This window comes from Mugil cephalus, chromosome 18 (genome assembly GCF_022458985.1).
Source record: "Mugil cephalus isolate CIBA_MC_2020 chromosome 18, CIBA_Mcephalus_1.1, whole genome shotgun sequence".
NCBI classification, from domain to species: Eukaryota; Metazoa; Chordata; class Actinopteri; order Mugiliformes; family Mugilidae; genus Mugil; species Mugil cephalus.
Window position 1 is genome coordinate 9,295,981 of NC_061787.1, and position 19,292 is coordinate 9,315,272.

At 44.4% G+C, this 19,292-nt stretch overlaps 1 protein-coding gene across 2 annotated transcripts; it reads right to left on the bottom strand.

Annotated features, from left to right (window-relative positions):
- Positions 1 to 395: 395 nt before the first annotated feature.
- On the bottom strand, positions 396 to 19,246 carry LOC124995419 (tyrosine-protein kinase yes-like). 2 transcript variants are annotated; one of them, XM_047567758.1, is made up of 12 exons: positions 18,290 to 19,246; positions 9,552 to 9,865; positions 7,826 to 7,925; positions 7,201 to 7,299; positions 6,876 to 6,979; positions 5,764 to 5,913; positions 5,093 to 5,248; positions 4,478 to 4,657; positions 3,718 to 3,794; positions 3,336 to 3,489; positions 2,007 to 2,138; positions 396 to 800 (listed from the first exon to the last, which is right to left on the bottom strand). In XM_047567758.1, the coding sequence occupies exons 2-12, from the start codon at positions 9,850 to 9,852 to the stop codon at positions 592 to 594; spliced, it is 1,662 nt and encodes a 553-aa protein (XP_047423714.1). In that variant the 5' UTR covers positions 9,853 to 9,865; positions 18,290 to 19,246; the 3' UTR covers positions 396 to 591. The 2 variants fall into 2 exon arrangements, with proteins under 2 accessions (XP_047423714.1, XP_047423716.1); XM_047567760.1 differs by lacking the exon at positions 18,290 to 19,246 and adding an exon at positions 11,097 to 11,220.
- Positions 19,247 to 19,292: the final 46 nt, after the last annotated feature.

Genomic DNA, 19,292 nt, shown 5'->3' on the forward strand with positions numbered 1-19,292 from the left:
ATTATACATCTTTTAGAGGAATATTAAAAAAAAGAAAAACCAAAGCCCGGTTGCGCAAGCTGCACTGTAGCTGATGAAATGCAAATAAAGTTAAGCTGTGTAGGCTTTGCTGCTAAATGGACTGTGATAATAACCGTCAACCCCCTGAGAACTACTCATAACTAGGAAAATATATTATATTTCTCAATAATTAATTAGTCTGATGCATAATTTACTCATACAGCACAATTTGGAGGCAAATGAGCGTCAGATTTCCACATAAAAGGCGGGCTATTCTCCACAGCAGGTTTTTCTTTTGTGAAGCTTATTCACAGGTTATTTCACAGAAATACAATACTGCAGTCATGAGTAAGAATCCCATACAGTATATGTAGTGTATAAAAAAAAAACATATATCAAATGGATATATGTCTTTTTATACATGTCTGAATTTACACAACTAAGATTCGCGTAGTACCATAAGTGAAATATGGAATACAGGAAAATGTAAATGGACACTGATATGAAGGAAAAAAAATGATAATTGGAGAGCAAGTAGTGGTTTGCGTGACTGACGCAGTGTCCAGTCGACTTTTCCCGCAGCAGTCCCGGCTATAGGTTCTCTCCCGGTTGGTACTGGGGCTCTGTGGCGGTGAAGTAGTCCTCCAGGAAGGACTGCAGGTACTCGAAGGTGGGCCTCTCGTCCGGCTCCTTCTTCCAGCAGAGCTTCATCATCTCATGCAGGGACTCGGGGCAGCCCTGGGGGCAGGGCATGCGGTAGCCGCGCTCCACCTGCTCCAGCACCTCGCGGTTCACCATACCTGAGGAGGAGAAGAAGGGATGGAAGTGATGATAAAGAGCTTCTAATCGTTCATAGTAGATGCCAGACTCAAATCTAATTAACAGGAGTTATAAAGAATTCCCTTTCTTTTGATTACGAAACTTTGGCTGCAACGTATGTTTATATTTTTGGGTGATTTATGAGTGATCTTGATTTTTATTTTTTTTTTAATTGAATCAATTTAAAATAGTAAAGAATACCCACGCTCTCTAACTGAAAACAAAGAATATTCAATTCATAATGATATGCAACGCAAAAAAACAAAATGATCTCACATTTTAGAGGCTTGGAAGATGACTTCAATGACCACAGGAAAAGACTGTTCAAACTATATGTGTATTTCCCTTCATGTTGAGTTTTAGACGAGTAGACTGAAACCTTGACAATTCAGGTCAGAGCAGTTTGACGGTTCGTAGCTCTTCAGGTTTTCCGGTTAGAATGAAGAATGAATGAATGAATGAATGCTGTCTCCAGGTATGAAGAGTTATTTCCTCTCTAGCATGTGCAGGACATCTGTGCCAGCTGGTCCCTGGCTGCTGGTCCTTGCAGTGTGCTCAAGTGCAACTTCCTGTCCGGACCCAGGCGACGTGAGGTGACTTTTTTTTTTGGGTCGGTTTGGTTCGTCTGTACCTTTAGACAGAGCTTTACGCTAAGCTAAGCTAAGCTAAGCTAAGCTAAACTAATGGGCAACTGACAGTAGCTTCCATTCACTGTGCAAACATGAGAGTATTATCGATCTTCTTGTCCAATTCTTGTCATCGACCCATTCCTTAAACAAAAATGTTTGTCTGTTAATTGTTTAAAATCCACATCAGACACGAAGGAGTGAACGTAGCAGAGCTGCTGCAGGCGCCGCTCCCCAGGTCAGTCTGGCAGATGGTTATAAACAAGAGTGGTGTTCCATCTCCTGATCGTCCCCCACCAGATGGTCTCATCTAATCTCAAATGTGCCTGAGTGTGTGTGTGTGTGTGTGTGTGTGTGTGTGTGTGGATGTCAGAATTCCCCCCACAGACGCATAAACAACCAGCACAGACAGTGATGGCCAGCTTCACTTCATCCTCCGTCATTAACAGGCGCGGCAGCTTGACGTTTAACTGACAGACTGAAGGCTGGTGAATCACCCCTCTCTGTTTTATTTACAGGTGTGTGCACCAGTGTGTGTTTTGAACTGACACTGTCTCTTACCTGGGTAGGGCACTCTGCCTTTGGTGACGAGCTCGGTGAGCAGGATGCCAAAGGACCAGACGTCGGACTTGATGGTGAAGCGGCCGTACAGCGCAGCCTCGGGGGCCGTCCATTTAATGGGGAATTTGGCTCCTGTGTTGGACGGAGAGAGAAGACAGATGAAGACAGATGAGGATATACGAGCGCACGCAGCTCATTTCTTCATTTCTGGCTTTGTTTCCAGTAAGTGACGATGCCCAGTGAGTCACATTATGCTGATTACAAGATTCTCATCTCATCTCGAAGTTGTGTCATGCTCTCTGTGACACTAAGCATGACATAAATGACATTTATCCATAATCACTTTAAAGCAATAAATCAGTAACGGAAAATGAAAGGCCATGACGCAGCTATTTCAAAGGTTAGTTCATCAAAATGACAAAATCATGCGGTCAAACCATGTAAACATTTTTGGTTTTATATTTTTTACTATTATTCTCCATCTGTGCATCTGTGCACAGATCAATCTGTGCAGCTAATGCTACATTTGTTTCTTCTTCAGCATTTTTTCTTGATAAATTTAAAAAAAAAATTAATTTAATGACGTCACATTAGATTTCTCATTGAGTTGATCTGAAAATCAAGATAATACAAAGTCGTAAAGGGCTGTATATCAGTGCAGCAATCACTACAGATGATCTGTTCAACAAATAAGGGCAAAAGACTTTTGTAGTGGGAGGTACTAGACCGATCAGCCACAACATTAAAACCACAGATAGAAGATGAATGAATGACATTGATCATCGCTTTAGGAACAACCCAAAAAAACATGACGAACACAAGGTGTTGGCCTCCAAATTCACTAGATCCCAAACTGATCAAGTATCAGTAAGGATCATCCACACAGGCCCCTCCCCTCAATCCAGAGGACATAAAGTCCCTCCACTAACAACATTAAGTTTCCAGACAGCACAGGTCACTGTCAGAAGATCCATGTAGGAAGGTGGTCATAATGTTATGCCTGGTCGGTGTTTATCTCAAAACCAAAGCAAATAAAAGTAAATTATTACCACCACAGAGACACCAGTAGAGAAAAATGAGAAAATGTTTGGCAGTTTGGGTAAACCAACCTCTAAGCAGCAGACACGATGTTGAGATAAATCCTCCCAGCGCTAAAAGCGCAACTAATCAGAGCGACTGGAAGCATCTGGTTTCCACTATCAACCGAATTCACCATGATGATAGCGGGCAACGGGGAGCCTTCCTCGTAGTGAGGTCACTGCTCGGTCCATTTCCATCCCTACCCGGAACACCTCATTCACCCGTGACTCACACCGCGTGTCCACCCACCTTGCCTCGCCGTGTACTCGTTGTCTTCTATCAACCTGGCCAGACCGAAGTCGGCGATCTTGCAGACCAGGTTCTCACCCACGAGGATGTTGGCAGCTCGCAGGTCCCTGTGAATGTAGTTCATCCTCTCGATGAAAGCCATGCCGTCCGCAATCTGGGAAGGAAACATTAGACAGCTCCTTCAGTGAATCATCTTTCGCCCGTCGGACATAAAACAGCTGATACAAAGCGAGGGAACAAAAGAGGAGCGTGCAAAATCTGGGAGAGAGATGTTTACCTGAGGCTCTGCTTTTTTTAAAAAAAACAAAATTAAATGAGAGGCTAAAAATAGAGCTCTAAACTTAACAAGCCGCTCACATTCAAATTCTGGTTTTGGTCTCACCTTCGCAGCCATGTCCACCAGCAAGATGAGTTTCAAGAATTTGCCGTCGCCTTCTTTGAGGAAGTCAAGCAAGCTTCCTACGAAAACAATAGAAGCGTGATCGCATACTGCAGCGAACTGCATACAAAATATCCTCCAACAGTATGTAAATATGTTAAATAACGCTGAATAATACATTAAGCCAGAGTTTAACGCATTATATGACGGCTAATCCATTCATCGTCTGTCAGCGGTGGAGTTACAGAGATGCTGTGGAAAATATTCAAACGGTTGCTCTGTGAAATTACAACGCACGCTACATCAACAGCATATGTCATACAGTTAACATTTGCACGCACATAAATCTAATTACTCATACAACCCTGAAAAAAAAAAAATAAAGAGTATTGAAGCTGAAGCTATAAAGCTATAAAAAAACACCCACAAAACTGCTGCACTTTTCAATTAACCATTCCAGTTTCAAGCTTCGGGGAACCACAAGGGACTTTCAAGGACTTTCAATCTGTGCAGCGTATTAATTAAAGCGTCCATAAAATTTAAATTTTTTTTTCCCCTTCAAGGAAATCGCCATGCGTCAATCTGACAGCCTGAAAAGAGCTCTGTGTTGTTTTGCCTTTCTTTAAAAATAGACCTCGTCAGTGTCAAGTAACAGGAAGCAGCTGAGTGCTGCTATTCACCAGGGATGAAAGCTCCCCCCAAAATCTGTTTAATTGCTGCTCAAATATGCAGGAGTGCGGCTTTTTAATAAGTGCGCCGGTACCTTTGGCCATGTACTCCGTGACAATGTAGATGGGCTCCTCGGACACCACAGCATAAAGAGGCACCAGCTTGTCGTGCCTGAGCTTCTTCATGATCTGAGCCTCTTGGAGGAAGGCCTCGGGCGACATGGTTCCCGGTTTCAGCGTCTTTATGGCCACCTTCGTGGTGCCGTTCCACGTGCCTGCAGAGACAAAGACGGGGGAGAGGAACGCCCACGGGCCACGGGGGTAATCAGTGCCGTTAATGGGCTGGGAGCGAGACAATATCATTAATTAGGTCTTGTAATTGCTCAGACATGTGCTGTCATGCGTGCGCTCCTTTCAAAAATATCCCCCGGACGAGCGGATGAGAGCTCGCGGTTTTGCGAACCGGCAAATAAATTCGCCCCAGCGCTCGTCGTCCTGAGTGAGACGATCTCTGGAGATAAAGAGGATACAACAAACAGAGGAAGCAACTGCAGGAAGTGGATAGCTCCCGAGTCTGGACAAAGATAGACACAATAAATATAGATGCGTCGTGTTTGCATTTCCTATGTAAACCTGGGTTTATTTTCGAGTTCCCCCCCGTACAGATAGTTACCGCCAAACTATTTGAGACGTGTTCCTGTTTGCCTTACCCATCCAGACCTCTCCGAAGCAGCCCTGGCCCAGTTTGAGCTCCAGTTGCAGGGACTCCCGGGGAATCTCCCAGGCGTCTTTAGCCAACCCCTGGGTTTGAGGCTTGACGGTGGGGCAAACCGTGGTCAGCTTGTGGCAAAGCCCGTCTGCATGCTCTGCGATAAAGACGGGGACAAAGATGAAAGCGTTACATCCCACCCAGCAGTTCGGCGCACGCCCACGAGTCTCCGGACCGGCGGGAAGAAGTTTTAAGCCGGTCTGCTTCACGCATCAGCTCATTCCATTTGATGTGGAGGAATCGAGACACTCTCACACTAACTCTGATAAAATATAAATGAGACGAAGTGGCTTCTTAACACACCAAAGACCTCTCTAGAGTCAAACTGAAATGAAGTGGGAACACAGATACTTAACCTCAGGCTGAAGATGAGGTGGGAGGCTCAAAATCATAACCGCACCATCAGTAGTTATTAAAATTAATGGCCATTCATCTCCCTCGGTGACGCTAAGGTGGCACGGCGAACTGTGTGGCACAGAGCAGCGGGCGTGACTAAAGAGCAATTTTCAGGATAATTCCTCGAGGTGCGACGGAGGTTTGGGATGAATAATGAATGAGGCGAGAGAGAGAGGGAGCGTGAGGGGAGGGAGAGGGGCGCCGCACACAACCAACCTGTGTAGTGTTTGACGAGCTTCTGCAACGTGTCAAACTGCGCTCGCGTGGTGATGTAGTATCCCCCGCTGTCGAGCTTGCGGATCTTGTAGTGTTTCACGTTGTCTCCTTTGGTCTCGTCCCAGTCCCGTATGGAGAGAGAATAAGCACCTGGAGGAGGAGACGGGGGAAATGTTCTTCATCCGTGTGAACACGAGTGTTTGTCATTTAAAACGCAGCTTTCAGAGTGGTGAAGTGGAGTGAGATGCTGGTTTCACGTGCACGCGAGTTTCTGCTTCCCTCAACAGCCCTTCTGACGAGGGAAGAGCCTCCTCATTTATTTCACTTAATTCATGTTTCCTCCGGCAGCTTGTAGCAATGGCTTTTTTTACCTTTTCATTTTGTCAGGTGCTATTTAGTGAGTTATTTTATGCACTTTTTGGATGCCATTATTCTTTGTCTAGTGAAAAATATGCAGAAGTATCGAATGGAGCAGTATTCATCTTCATTTAGTGTTGTAACTCGATATGTTAATTCAAATTTGATATATTTCTTACTTGCAAAACTGCACCTGCAAAACTAGCGCTAACTATACTTATGAATAAGCTAATTATTAGCGCCCCCTCAGCGCACAGGGCAACAGTGTGTGACAATATCCAGGCCACTGTTGACAAGCAATAGCAATATAACTGAATAAAAATATTCACAATACCATTTCAAATTCTTAATATTATTAATTAATTCATTGAAAAAAAATCTACCTCTTCTAATTTTGTTTTCTCTCATGGGTACTTTTCCGTTAGCATGCTAACAGGCTAAATTTCAGCAGAGCACCATAGAGATGTTATAACAGCCTGTGAGCGCACGTTCTGTCCCCTTTAATTCCTTCTTTCTTGGACTTTTCTAAACTTGACAGTGATTTTAAACCTTTACCTTTAGCCGTAGCTCACCAGTGTACTGCAGTGCTAACGGCAATTAGTGAACTGTCAACATTTAGAGCTTTTTACGATTGAATTTTCTTGTATGAAAGAGGGGAACAGTTGTCTGTGTCCTCCAGCCCCTTAATAGGAAGGTAATAAAACAAATAGAAACATCTCCTTCCTCTTTGCTACTCTGTTTCTGGCGATCGTCACCTTTAGTCGTTTCACTTTCTCGCACCAGGAAAGTTCCTCGATGGTTCCCCGGGTTCAGCAGCAACCTCTCGGCATCTTTGCGCCCCATTTTGCCAAAGTACCACCTGTGGAGGGACGGCACGTGGGTGAAAAGCCCGTGGAACTGTGCTGAAGCTGACAGCTGCCACTTGCTTACGAAACCAAAGTCATATTTTCAAGGTAATGTTAATGCTGCACTGTGTGCTTTGAGCCGCGTGATACGAGATCACGCTGCTGCCATTAGCGTCCTGGCGCAGTCGCCGTAGATAGAGTAACAAGGTTATGAGAAGCGGCAACAAGGTCTTACTCTTCAGCCTGGATGGAGTCAGCAGGGGCCACGTAATTGCTCGGGATGTAGCCTTTCTTCCCTGTGTTGATGGAGCGAGCCTCCCACCAGTCTCCCTCTCTGCAGGGGGACAGTGACACAGGAGAGTTGACGCGAATGACTTGTTCATTTAACTGTCAGCCGAGGACTACCGTTGATACCAGGAATGAAACACCTGTAAATAGTGGTTAATAATTTATAGGCAGCCCTTGCGCAAAATCGTCCGTATTTTGTTTTGAAGGGGTTCAAAGTAGGTAACAGTAAATTTGATTTGTTCTGCCAAATCTCAAGATTTGAAAAAAAAATGGTCTTTAAAAGGCCACTGTCAGAATGGGATTGAATGGGACTAATCTATTTTACATTACAATGCTTTAATCCCACTGCAGGAGCAAAAAAAAATAAAAAATCCCCAGTGCTGCGCAGAAAGCTAGCATCAAGAAACAAATGGCAATCTAAGTCATTCATGGCGGCAGACACGCTCGGAACAGGTGCAGCCAAGCATCACGGGACGGATGAAAGAAAGGAACCATATTCACGGCGCCGCCCGTGAGGAAACGTTTTAAATGTAAGGCTCACAAACTGACACACAGCCTGGAGGGACTCTCACGTGTTGTTGATGATCTGGAAGCGATCTCCCTTTTTAAACGTAAGATCATCTGATGTCCTGGCTTCATAGTCGTACAAGGCCACAAAGAAGGTAACGCCGCCTAAAAAATAAAAAAAAAAACATAACAACAGACACGTGATTTAATAAATAATGTTTGTGAACTGTGCTCACTCATAAAAACCTCAGATGACGCCAATTTACGGCAAAGCAGCATGCCGGTACTCAGAGAATCCGGGGTTACAATATTTAGCCAACATTAGCTGCTCGTGTAGGCAGCGGCAGCAGCAGCAGAAATAGGTGGGCGTAATGCACCTCTAAGCTGGTCTATAAGCAGCCAATAAATCCAAAAGGAGAAGAAGAAGGTAGGCGGCATTAAGCAGGTTAACTGGCTGTTAACAAAGGTCTTTTGGCTGTGGTTACTGCCACTGCAACATCAGTATAAAAATATTTTTAACCTTGTTAAACATTCTGCCGTAGCCTACTCCTGCCTGGAAGTATCATGTAAAAAGGCTAGCGAAGGACATTGCTGACCTGCTGGACCTGCCTGTAGCATGTAGCATGATGCTAAAGTCACCCCAATGTAAGGACTTGTACATCCAGACTTTTTGCTGATAATAGTACTGTTGTGTGTGACTGTAAAGGCCACTTTATGTAGATACATTTATGCAGATACATCTGTCTCACCAAGTTCAACAATAAAAAAAAAAAAAATACGGAACTTGTATTGTTTTTTTTTATTGTTTAAGTACTGCATGGACTGTGGAAGAAGAGTGGATATATTAAACCATTTTTTAAATCGGATATTCTTGTCACACACGACAGCCTTAGTTCAGTAATAAATCATCATCCCGTCCCGTGCCAACATCCTGTTCAACATAGCGCACTGTGCAGCATGAAGCCACACTCCCGGGCATATGACTTTCATATACCCACCGCTGACAACAATGCTGTCAACTGTAATCCCATTATCACCTGCAGAAAGCAAATATCATGACAGTGCCACCTCCATCCCACTCTGAGAGCAGATAATCCAACATGGGGGAGGATTACCACCCAAATCCCACCTATCCCATAAAAAGGCTCTTTGCTCCCAGGATCGCTGTAAGCTGCACGATCGCAGCTGATATCAGGAACCGTGTCAACGCTGACAATTTACAACACAATGAGGGCAATTAGCCATGACACTGACGAGCCAGACTGACATACTGAATTTTATCCCCTTTTACGTTTACTGTTGATGACAACTTTGATTTAGATCTCTTAATGTGATTTTTTTTCTATATTTAAAGCAAATATTTTCCATTATTCCATGAATGAAACTTTGATTACTGTAGTGCATTTGATTGATTGGTTAGTGTGGCTTTGAAGTATGACCCTACAAACAGAAATGACAAGATTTTGATGAAAGACGAGCAAGATTAAAGAAATAGTGATCAGTAATGCTCATTGTCTAGGGACCACAAATGTACAAAGTGTTCCACCGATGCACCAAAGCGGTGACAGATGGTCACTGCCATCCCTCGGGCCAAAAGACTATGGATTACCTATCACTAGGTCAAGTCTTTGCAACTTGATTACAAATACAGTGAAATTACTATCTAGGAAGATTTTTAAAAATCCCTTGAAAACATCAGTAGCAGCGAAGCTAATGGGATGAAACACAGAAAACGGCTGCGCCCAATGGTGTCCATGTTGACTGACGACCACAGTGTAATACACTACTCACTTGAGACAGCACCAGAGAAGGAGTTGGACACAGGACCAGAGAAGGAGGAGGACGCTCCTCCAAAGGGGGTCATGGCGGATGAGGAGCCCCCGAACGGCGTGAGGGTGTGGTTGAAATTCGCGGCCCCAGAGCCAGACGTAGATGAGGCGGCCTGATTCTGCTGCAGCTGTGTGGGATCTGGCCCATAGTGGCCGACGTGCGGCGTGGTGGCGGCGGCGGCGTTGGCTTCTGGCGTCGGGGAACTCTCTGCCTGGTACTTCATCGTCGCGCCTTTGTCATTTTTGCTCTTAACGCAGCCCATCGTCGTGCTCCGCCTGGACAGACGCAGCAAGAAGACATCGATTTAACGCAACATAAAGCTAAGCGAGGAGAGGGATTATTGCTCGCAACATGAGACCTGTAGCCGTTTGCATATTTCATGTTATGTAATGAAAATCTAATGACCTGATATTATCATGTGAATCATTTTCGTTGCTGTTGTTGCATCCGCTAAGACTATAAGCCCTGTGGTAACCGGGACATATGGGTAAACACTAAATCCGCTTTGATTCACTAATGACTCAACATCGCCAGATTTAATTGTGTTTCATGTTTTGAGGTAAATCAAGTGCAAACCGAAGGGACGAATACGTGACTGTCATTTTTATTGTTGGAAACTATAATCTTTACAAAGAAATGAAACATTGCATGTTACCCAAAGTCAACCTCCCTTAAGTAGATAAAACAGTCTGCGCTTTTCATTATCTACATTTCTGTATTTGTTGTGATTCAAATAGCCCTCTAAGTGACCCTCAGCTCATGGAGTTATACAAAACAAATGTCTGTCTGACAATAGGCCTAGGGCCTGAGGAGTCATGGGGCGTGTAGCGCTGAGAACCTGCATGAAGTTAAAAGTCATGTTGACACGTCAATCTAATGACAACAAACAACTACGATGTGACATGGAATGGTAACAAGGACTTATAACAAGAAAGGCAGTGGGTGCGAGGAAATGCAAAGTTACCACTAAAAGAGAGAAAATGACAGACGGCAATGTACGACACAAACAAATCCATAAAAGTGACCCCAAAGAGACATAAAGCGACCATATAACAACCCAAAACAAACACGGAGACACGATGTGGCCACAAAATGACCACAAAAAGAGAGTAATGAGAGATACAAGAGACGCAAAATGGCTGAAAAGACCCCTGAAAATAACACAACGAGACAGAAAAACGGCCGAACAAGTTGAACAAGCAAATAGAAAGATTCACACAATGATCAACATCCATAAGGAGACAAAACCGAGAGACACGAAACAACCACGAAAAACTTTCAAAGCACCTACCAAGAGAAACAAAATGACCTACACGACACACAAGGCAACCACAGAGAAACACAAAACAGCTGCAAAGCTGCAAGGAATGACTTCAAAGTCCCATAAATCAGCCGTAGAGACACAAAATGACCACAAAAACTCAAAACAAAACTTCTACAAGAGCCACCGCAGCAGACATAAATACTAAAATACTACAAAGAGATACGAAATGACTACAAACAGACCGAGAGTGAACGACTCTGGCTTGTTTTTGTGTCTTTCTCCCCAATGAGCGGTCAGAATGAGGGATCCATCCTTTCACAATCTGTCCATGCCTCAGTCTGACCACGCTGGGAGATTTAAAACGTCGGTGTGTCTCCATCTGCATGGTTGCCATTCCTCTTTCTAACGTAATTTAGAGGGAGTCACACTGAGGCATTCTTTTGTGATGTGAAAGCCCCGGAAAATGTGGAGACAATCAGACACGCTCGTAAAGATGTCTGAGCACGGGGGGGGGGGGATCAGAACGGGTTCGTTCGCCAAGAACAACGACTGCGCGAGGAGCCGAACCCCGTCAACAGGCGCTGAAGCTTTACAAGACAGCCGAACAAAAGGCCGCTGAAGTGAAATAGTTTTTTATCAAGAGGCGGGAGGACGCTCGGCATGAAAGCGGACCGCGTGGCGCTGGTGAGCATGACGGCGGCACAGCTGGCGACAGGAGCGACAAGGACGGCAGTTTGCTGAATTACAGGGTGACAATCATGCAATCATCAGTTAAAGGGGATCCACTGGAGCGGTGATACATCTTTCAGTGGCCTTGATGTTCGGGAGGCGGGAGGGATCTTTCCTCATCCTAGAGGGAAGTGCATAATCAAGAGTTCATCGAGTTCCCCGGACGAACTGCCAAGAAATCAACAAAACGGGGACAAACCGCAGAAACCTTCCAAAGATTCAGGACACTCTGCGCAAATGAAACCAAACAACTGGTTAAATTGCAGGTTGCAACTTTCGCTGAGCACTAATCATCCGCTAGAAACCCATTACGAGTGGTCAGTCGCTGAAGAGATGTTTCCAAGTGAAATAGATTTCCTAGATAAAAAAAAAAAAAAAGGATTATACCAATAAATCTAATCTCAGATGTCAGATCTGCAGCCAACATGTCGGGAATGTTGGCACATGAAAGAGACCTCCTTTTTCCACCGAGCCAACCTTTTCCTTCAACCTCGAGACGAGAAAGCTCCGTGTCATGGAAAGCGGAGGGCTTCGCGCCGCAGTCGACTACGGTGGGCCTGTATTTTAATATCAGAAAGATGAGAGCAATGGCTTGTCAGGTCAGCAGTGAACTCACCACGCAGTAAAACACTGGCTGGTGTCCCAGGAATATCTGCCCTATTAAGTGAAAAGGTTTTTCCCTTCCAAAAATGAGACATCAGCCATTTCTGAATTCCAAAGTCATCATAAATGCACCAAAAAAAAAAAGCTTTTAGATTTCATTACAGAACCGAGCTCTCCTCTATATGTTTTATTATTTTTATCAGCGTGGTGAATTTGGATCTAAGTTGTGAGTTGTATTTACTTGTGGTAAGTACCACTGTTTGTGTCAAATGTCAATCCACAGCAATGGTCTCTCCATCTGTTGAGATTAGCTCAGATTCTCCCAATTCATGTTGCCAGACTTTCTGTGTCTATCGCTATTTATTCATTCATCGTTATTCTTAGCGTCGCATGTAGAAATGACCTGTAGCTCCATACGTTTAGCAGTATTAATATTTTCTCTCCATCCCTTCAACACTACGAGAGCTATTTTTAGCAATGAGCTGCTAAAATTTGACATTTTCCACTTGGAAATTGAGTTATAGTTTGAATTTAACCAATATTTTGGAACATGACTAAATACTAGTGCTGACATCTCAACACAGTGCACTAAGATGCTGGTCATGATAAAACACAACCCTGCTAAATATTATCATGCTAGCATAATATTAGCATGTAGCTCAAATCACAGTTTCAGACAGCTGCTAGCATCTCTTTATGTTCCTCTTTTGTTCCAGTTCAAAGTGTAACCAAGCTCATTAAATGTAATCTGGTTAGAAGATAATTAGTGAATTCATTTAATAATAGACCAATGAATGACTAAAATAAGCATTAGTATTTTTTACCTAAGTGACGTCGCTTAGGTGTAAGTACAGGTGTGTAAGTACACAAATTCACACTGGAGATGGTGCTATAGAGCCCATGTGTCTACAGAGGGTGTGTCCACACACACCTGCGCTCTGGTCGTCTTTGAACATGAGACATAATCACTGCAACCTTCAAATCCAGACTGAAAACACACCTTTTTTAAAACAGCTTACCGCATTCGCAAGGTGTTTTTAATTTTCCCCCACAAATTTAAATTTCATTTAATACACATTAACATGAATCCAACATATTTTAGTAAAGGGATAGCTTACTATTAATAATACTGTATAATTATATATATAATAATGTACATTTATAAATAGCACTAAGCTGAGTTTAATATAGAAAACATCTAAGAGGTAGGGGGTCCCTACTTTATCTCTCCATCAGTTTGGGGGTCCTTGGCCTGGAAAACATTGGAGACCCTTGGTTTAGATTTAATGTGGCGCGTACTGCAGGTTGGCTGAATGAGGGGGGGGGCAACCAGGCACACAGCGCCAGCTCTATCAGCTTGAGCTACTAGGAGGATTATGAGGACGACAGATTTACCCTAAGAGGATAATAACCGAAAACAAAAAAAGAGGAGTTACCGCCAGGTTCTGCAGCAGAAACAGTGAAGACCCCCCAACTCTGCAGTAATTTAGGCCCGTATCGACCGTTCAGCATTTGGTTGTGTGCTTTTCGCATGAGCAGCACTGAGAGGACTCTCAGGTTGGAGAGGTGCTCAAGAACTCTTGGCTGCGACGGTACAATGCAGACTGGCTTTACCCGCAGCCTCCGAATCAGCTCAGCCTCAACTCTCCATCAATCAGCTAAATCAGCCGGCCGTAATGACACCACTGGCTTCGTCTGTGAGAGAGAAACAACTCTGAACGAGGAACAAGTGACGTGTCTGAAGACGCTCATGCGAAAAATAAATAAAAATCCGCGCAGCCAGACTTGGCTGGCGTCATTCTGAAATATCAAAACGTCCCGCCGGCTCTCGCGTTCAAGTCCATTCAGCTCAATGCGAGCTCATTCCTGTGCAGCAGAGCAGCGAATCCGCAAAGAAAATCTGCCTCGCTTCTAATTATAGAAACTGATTGGAACATCCCCCGGCCCTCAGGACAATAACATGACCTACAACAGCAGATTGCACGCAAACACCAGAGGACTCCCAGTTGCACCAGTCGGAGCCATTAAGAAACAATGAGAGAGGAAGGTGAAGAGTTTGAAAAGGGAGGTTTACATGTCAACGCATGTGCACCGAGGCTCCTCCGCTATCTGATCGGAAAGGTGCGGTGCCATTGTCTTAGCGCGGATCTGTCCTTCCAGGGAGCTTCACTTTTCAGACCGCTGAGTCTCTCCCTGCTTCTCAAATGGAAATGTCTCTTAAGTGACACAGACTAGACAACATCTTTGTTTAACATTCCTCTTCCTGCCATGTCGGGTTGCCCGCTGAGCTGCTGTAAACCTGACAGCTGATAGGGACTCAGCGTCTTGCTCAAGGACACCTCAGAAACAGAGACTTGCTCAGACCTGCTCGCTTTCGAAAGCTTTTAGACTCGTCTAAAGATAGTCTAAGCGTTCAGCGCTGCGAGCGTTCGCTGTCAAGAATCACAGGAAATACACAATAAACAAAAACGCATTTGTGGACATCTGAGTCGACTCCAGAAGCTCCACCGAGACTTCCAGGAATATGTGAGGTTAACGGACGAGCACGGATGCTTAAAAAGGTTGTGGCCTTTAACCTTCGGTCTTTCGCCTTTTTATGTGCGTTCTCAACCTATAAAATATTCTCTGACAATTCGAACCTGACGACTTCTCATGAAACACCCTCCAACAGTTTCCTTCCCCCTCTCCGACCAGAGTGTGATAATTCCACAAAATGCTGATAAGGAAGAGGACAGTTGAGTTTTTTTTTTTTCCTCCCACTCGCACTCTCTGATAAAAGACGTCTGAGTATCAACAGCGATCATGGTTCAGAATTTTAAAGAAGGCTGCGGACAAAGAAGTTTAGCTGAGCAAACTGAGAGTGCGGCCGATGCTGCCACTTGAACTCCGGGCCTTTTGTATACACAACTTCTGATGTCGTAACCATGAACTCACAACTTCCAGTTACTGTAAAAGCAGAAAATTTCGCAGAAACATGGCAGAGGAAGACAAACAGCCAAGGCCACATCTCGAATGTGTCCACCCTCCCGAGTGCGTAAAAGTGTAAGTTGGAATCGACATAATTTATATCGGTTATGCCCGATTAGTTTGCTTCACTCTTGCTGGAAAACAGCTATCGACATGTTATTTAAACTCTTGGAGCAAAGAAATTGAAGACATCTGGTATATAGCCTCCACGTTGTTTCTGCACTTTAACTTGTGAGCACTCAAAAATATGATTTCCAACATTGAGGATAAGAGCACATGCGAAGGCCGAGACACCCGCAAATTTGTGCCAATCGATCGAACACCCAGTGTGTAAACACAAACTGTCGGTTTGTCCTGTAATGTGATTGCAGTGTAACGTTATCTTTTAACTGAAGATGTGAAAGGGATTTATACGTTACTGGATCCCATCTGGAATCGAGAGTCTCACTAAAGGGCTGTTTTTTAAATATTTCCTCTGCATATCATGCATTATAAATTAACTAAAGCCTGACTTTTAAATATATTAAGTCTCGCTAGTTCAAACAGGTTCCACTCCTTTGAGGTTCAGACTATCCAGACTCCTGTGACGCTAATATTTAGCTGGATGAGAGCCGGGAGCTGAGGGCCAGTGCGACGGAGGAGCTTCCCCATCCATCGGCCAACAGTCTGAGTGAAACCCTGCCCAGCGTCTTGCTGGGCAGCTGCAGAAGGGGAGGGTCTGAGGAGCTTTACTGGGCCTCAGATCTGCAACAGATGCTGCCTCCAAACCGTCCGCCGCATTCCTCCGATGCCGAAGGGTTAAAACTGGGTCTGAAGAGATGTCACGTGACGACGAAGACGCCTCAGAGCAATCGGGAGAGACGTCAATAAGTGGTTTGTAATGCGATTTGCAATGTGGTGAGTGTAGCGTTCTGATGCAAGCATGTAAACCAATCCGGAGGCTTACACCACTCTCTGAGAGATTTCAGCTGGTAAAATACAGCTCAGAGATTTCTCCCTCTAAATTAATACTTGACTGATTTACTTGAAATACGGCCGCTCAGTCTCTCCTCTCCCTCTGGGATGAGCACTTACATCCTGAGGAAAACTTAAACCGACTCTTAGCTTGACAACGCGACGCAGTAAACGGCCCACGGTTGCGCCCGTGTCAGCTGCCGTGCTGCCAGAGATCACACGTTTTCGAGAATAACAGGTCTCATGGGAATACCTGAGCGGGTAAGAGGGAGCTATTTTGGGAATCAGAGTGCATCTGCAATCATCCATTTGTCAGCGCACAACAGGGCCGGGTGTTTGAAGTGTCAACATCTAATAAAACCGACTGTAAAGGCCCATGTGGCAGTCTGGATCAGAGCTCTCCGGTAGAATGCATTCAATGACACTCGCTGAATTTACATGTGGATTTTGACACTAGGAATGAGCAAGGTCTGATAAGACGCCTGCTCCTTTTCCAGCGCCGGCGTCACACATGATGAATGTGCTTTGGGAGGACTGGTCTGGTCTGCCCTCCTCGCGTAATAGAGATTCTTTGTCAATTTGATTTAAAAAATTGAGCGGCTCCGGTTCCAGTCCCTGGTGTTGTGTTACGCTGCCTGAAAATATTGGCAAGGAATCGATGAGACGATGTTTGTTGAGCCAAAACATCCCGAGCACATCCTTTCAGATTTAAAGAAACCTCATGAATGTGGCTCCAACTTGCCAATTATTTTATCAGATCGATCAAAAAACAGTGCAGGGCGCCACAACAGCGTTGAACGCGTGTGTTTGAGCCCCTAAAGTATGTAAAAATAATCAATCAGGCCACTGATTATTAGCTAATATAGCTCTACTAAGAAGTACTGAAACCAAAGAACTACTGTCAACGAAGGACGACTGGGACGTCACCTCACGCAGCCTGTCCAAGGACCAAAAACTTACACTTTGAACACACTGTAAAACCATGGTCACCAGCTGGCTAACACATAACCGTCTGTGAGATAAAATAACTCTTTAAACCAGCTGCGTCCGACCAGCCGCAGACACCTGAAATCATCTGGCCGTGTGCTTATTGTGTCATGGTCTTTAACTATTTAGACAACCGAATGGATCTGCATGATCCCCAGATGCCCTCATTCGTGAATCGTGAATCGTTCTGACTAAACATTCCTGCTTTCAGACCTTTCACAGGAATCTTGTGTAAGAATGTAAGAACATGCCACAATCTTGCAACACGTTTGTCCATATAGATAGGCTGGTGTTATATATGAACAGCTTTAGAAATACTGGCATTCCCCTTCATCTCATTTCACTTATGAGAATCACCACCCAGCTATGATTCAGTTACAGTTGTGCAAATGTGCAGAGCTGTTCAGGATATGACAGGCCACCGAGTCATCTTCAGCTCTGTTTACTTTTAAGAGGAGCGGTCAACCGGAGAATAAATCACGCTGATTTACACGTAATGGAACAGTAAAGTTCGACTATGAATTCAGACCATGCAGACTGACAGCATCACCCAAAGGTCAAATCTCTTCCTCCTCCTCCTCCTCCTCCTCCCCCTCCTCCTTAACCCCATCCTGATCTCCCAATGATCTGAATCAGCGTGAGTCAAAACACTGAGCTAGGCATTTAAAACGATGAGGTGGCTCTTCTTCTTTGTACGTTTCTTTATGAACTTTTAACTCAAATAATGACAAGATTAAAAAAAAATTAGTGGAAGATAATAATATGTCTGGACTTTTCCAGTGGCTTTCTTTTACTACTGGAATAATCCTTAAATATCAAGTTTAGTAGCATGTTAATGATAATTAAACCATACAATGACAACTGATTCACATATTCACACGTTACCACACTGTAGCTTTACTGTCCTACTTTTCTGAAATCCGATATGGTCGCAGTAATATTCCTCTGGGACTTAAAGCACATGCTGCCTATTCATTGATATCTGCGAGTGAAACATGAGATCATTCCTTCACATCGGATGGTTTGTAGAGGAAAACCTACAAAATAGTACAACAGCGCAAACCTACAGGCAGGGTTTGCGTTATTATATATAGGACAGCTTCGTTCCTTTGTTGATGACAGGTCAGACATCACAGCAGCTGCGTTTCGGCCCATCTTTATCTGATCCTGACCACTTTCTTTTCTTTTAATTTACCTTCACAAATCTGCGTCCTTCTTTCTTCGGATGTTTTCCTTTCTCCCTTTTCCTCGAACCGGATCGGATCGGTGGAAAATAAATAAATTAAATAAAAATCCGAGTTATTCCAGCCGGGTCCGAGCCGCCCTCATCCTCACTTCATCCATCCAGCGGAGCTTTTAAGTTAAATCAAAGCAAATGTTGCAGTCTTGAAGATGGAGATGGAGGAGATCATTGTTGCCAGAGCGCACGGGTCAGAGAGGAGGAATCCTGCAGAGGCATGGCAGGGATTAAGAAGAAGGGGAGAAAGGAGAAGGAGAGGAGGAGGGAGAAGAAAAAGAAGAAGAAGAAAAAGAAGAAGTGGGATCCTGAAGTATCCCAGCGCTTTGTAGCCTCTCTACTTCCTACTACTAAACTTCCATCAACCCCCACACAACAACATGGCCGACCCTGCCTGCGGGACTGGAGCCACACAGCTGGAGATACAGACACGGATCCGTCCGGCGCAGCTGGTCTGAGAAGAGCCGGTGCATGAGTCGGTCAGTGAGAAAGAGCCGGAGGAGAAGGAGAAGAAGAGGAGGAAGAAAAAATAACAATGATGGTAGAGAGAAAACAGTGTGAGGGGAGAAGGAGAGCGGAGAGCGGCCAGAGGAGGAGGATGGTTTCATGGAGAAAAAGGAATGAGCTTTTAAAATTATAAATGCAGGTATTTGGCTCCCCCTGCTGGTTGCGCGGCTGTTAGTGCAGCCTCATGATTAGTTATTTATTTTAAAGGGATAGTTCGGTTTCTTTTGTGTGAAGTACTTATCTACAATGGCCAATTAGAGATAATGCACTCATTATTAGTGAGTGCGTTAATTACAGTAGACGGTGGAAAGCAAAGCTTCCAGATTGAAGCCGTTACTGCTTTCTACAAGGCCACCAGACTCCGCTGACAAAAATTATAATTTTACCTTGCCAAACAAGGGCGTGGTTACTGTACCACTGCATATATCACTGTTATTGTGTGACTTGAGTGAGT

Coding starts and splice junctions, on each gene's coding strand:
- LOC124995419 (XM_047567758.1), bottom strand. CDS start 9,852: ATGGGCTGCGTTAAGAGCAAAAATGACAAAGGCGCGACGATGAAGTAC. Junction 7,926..9,551: donor CTTCTCTGGTGCTGTCTCAA/GTGAGTAGTGTA, acceptor TTTATTTTTTAG/GCGGCGTTACCTTCTTTGTG. Junction 5,249..5,763: donor GCTCGTCAAACACTACACAG/GTTGGTTGTGTG, acceptor TCTTTATCGCAG/AGCATGCAGACGGGCTTTGC.